Below are 2500 nucleotides of genomic sequence, written 5' to 3' on the forward strand. Positions count from 1 at the left end.
CTGTTTGGGACGCATTCATATCTCGCGTGTATAGAAAACAACTGGCGGAACTGAGGAGGAGTTCATCACTAAACGAGTCCATCACTAAACGAGCTCATTGCTCTACAATCTGGAACTCTGAATCTTATCAGTATTTTTGTTAGTTTTTTACATTTCAAACTTGAAATTGATTTGAATTATTATTGTGTGATTGTTTTTCAGTACAGCTGCACTAGAAGCGTATACATATATGCAACTTGTCCATTTCTGCAAGGGCTGGTATTTGGATTTTTACAGTTTTTTATTTATTATTGTATGTAATTGGTATATTATAGGAGCCTATCTGATGATGCTTCACTTTAGATCAGTGTTTGTGTTTCTCTCCAGAATGCATGCATCACTTGCAGCCAAAAACAGTGGAGAATGGTACTATATTTATATAGTCATTGATATCGTTATCGCAATGAATACTAGAAAATATTGTGATATAGTTTTAAGTCCATATCGCCCATCCCTAGTGTAGGGTGCCGTGACTGAAAACCGGTTGGGAAACACAGGGTTAACCAGTAATTCTTGAAGAGCAGTCGACACGGTTTCTAATGCCACGTGTGATTAAGCGGTTGAGATTATGTGTGTGTGTCTCTCTCTCTCTCTCTCTCTCTCTCTCACCTCCAGACGTCGCTGCCCTTGGAGAACGTGGAGGACTTGATGACCTCGGGGGCCATCCAGGCGTACGTGCCCGCCGTGCTCATCTTAGTGGTCTTGTGCCACTCTCTCGCCAGACCGAAATCTGTGATCTTCAGGGTTTTGCCCTCAATACTGCCATTCTCTACAGGCTCAGCCAGCAGAACTGAGAGAGAGAGAGAGAGAGAGAGAGAGAGAGAGGGAGAGAGAGAGAGAGAGAGAGAGAGAGAGAGAGAGAGGGAGAGGGAGAGGGAGAGGGAGAGGGAGAGGGAGCATAAGTTAGATATCAGAAATACACTTGATTGTATTTTGATAGAATACGCACACTAACTCGCTCGCTCCCTCCCTCACTCACTCGCACACTCACTCACTCACTCGCACACACACTCGCTCGCTCAATCGCTCGCTCGCACCATAACTCGCACGCTCGCACACTCACTCACTTACTAACCACTCCCTTACTCGCTCGCTCGCTCGCTCACTCACTCACACACTCACTCACACACTCACTCACACACTCACTCACACACTCACTCACACACTCACTCACACACTCACTCACACACTCACTCACACACTCACTCACACACTCACTCACACACTCACTCACACACTCACTCGCTCGCACTCACTTGCACACTCACTCACTCCCTTAAGGCAAGGCAAGGCAAGTTTATTTATATAGCATATTTCATACACAATGGCAATTCAAAGTGCTTTACATAGAAGAAATTAAAATAATAAAAAAGAAATAAGAATAATTAAAACAGTTTAGAAAAATAAAATAAAATACGGTACAGTACAAACAGTGACACAGTGCTCATTCAGTAAATGCACAGCTAAACAGATGAGGGATTTGAATGTGATACTGTATCCTCAATCCTAAATGTAACTGGGAGCCAGTGTAAAGACCTGAGGACTGGTGTGATGTGCTCATCTGTTCTGGTTCTGCTCAGCGTTCTGTATGAGCTGACACTGTGTTATGGTGTTTTTGGGAAGGCCAGTGAGGAGTCCATTACAGTAATCCACCCTGCTGGTGATGAAAGCATGAACACGTTTCTCTAAGTCTTGTCTGGAAACAAAGCATCTAATTCTTGCAATATTTTTCAGATGATAGTATGCTGATTTAGTTATTGCTTTGACATGACTACTGAAACTAAGGTCTGACTCTAGTGTCACACCAAGATTCCTGACTTGATGTTTAGTTGTTTGACCCCTAGAGTGAAGGTATGCATTCACCTTGAGAACTTCATCTTTGTTTCCAAACGCAATGACTTCAGTTTTGTCTTTGTTTAACTGAAGAAAGTTTTGACACATCCAACTGTTGACTTCATCAATGCATCGGCACAGGGAGTCAATGGGGCTGTAATCGTTCGGCAGTGAATCTCGCTCTTCAAGCACTCACACTCACACACTCACACACTCACTCACTCACACACTCACTCTCGCTCACTCACTCGCACTCACTCACTCACACACTCACTCTCGCTCGCTCACTCGCACTCACTCACTCACACACTCACTCTCGCTCACTCACTCGCACTCACTCACTCACACACTCACTCTCGCTCGCTCACTCGCACTCACTCACTCACTCACTCACTCACTCTCGCTCACTCACTCGCACGCACTCACTCACTCACACACTCACTCTCGCTCTTCAAGCACTCGCACTCACTCACTCACACACTCACACACTCACTCTCGCTCACTCACTCGCACTCACTCACTCACACACTCACTCTCGCTCACTCACTCGCACACTCTCACACACTCACTCACTCACACACTCACGCACTCACTCACTCGCTCACTCGCTCGCTCGCTCACTCACTCA

The 2500-nt window shown here is 45.4% G+C and overlaps 1 protein-coding gene across 2 annotated transcripts in view; it reads right to left on the reverse strand.

The window, feature by feature from the left end:
• LOC311080253 (mitogen-activated protein kinase kinase kinase 11) overlaps nucleotides 1-2500 on the reverse strand; it is a 43626-nt gene that overhangs the window by 21236 nt on the left and 19890 nt on the right. For both annotated transcript variants that reach the window (XR_014605546.1, XM_084110066.1), the window contains exon 3: nucleotides 649-829. Coding sequence is in view for 1 of the 2 variants with exons in the window: in XM_084110066.1 (XP_083966192.1) it covers nucleotides 649-829 (181 nt within the window). In the remaining variant the exon portion in view is untranslated. The remainder of the gene's footprint in view (nucleotides 1-648; nucleotides 830-2500) is intronic.

The sequence above is a fragment of the Abramis brama genome (genome assembly GCF_963993115.1).
Source record: "Abramis brama genome assembly, chromosome: 3".
NCBI classification, from domain to species: Eukaryota; Metazoa; Chordata; class Actinopteri; order Cypriniformes; family Leuciscidae; genus Abramis; species Abramis brama.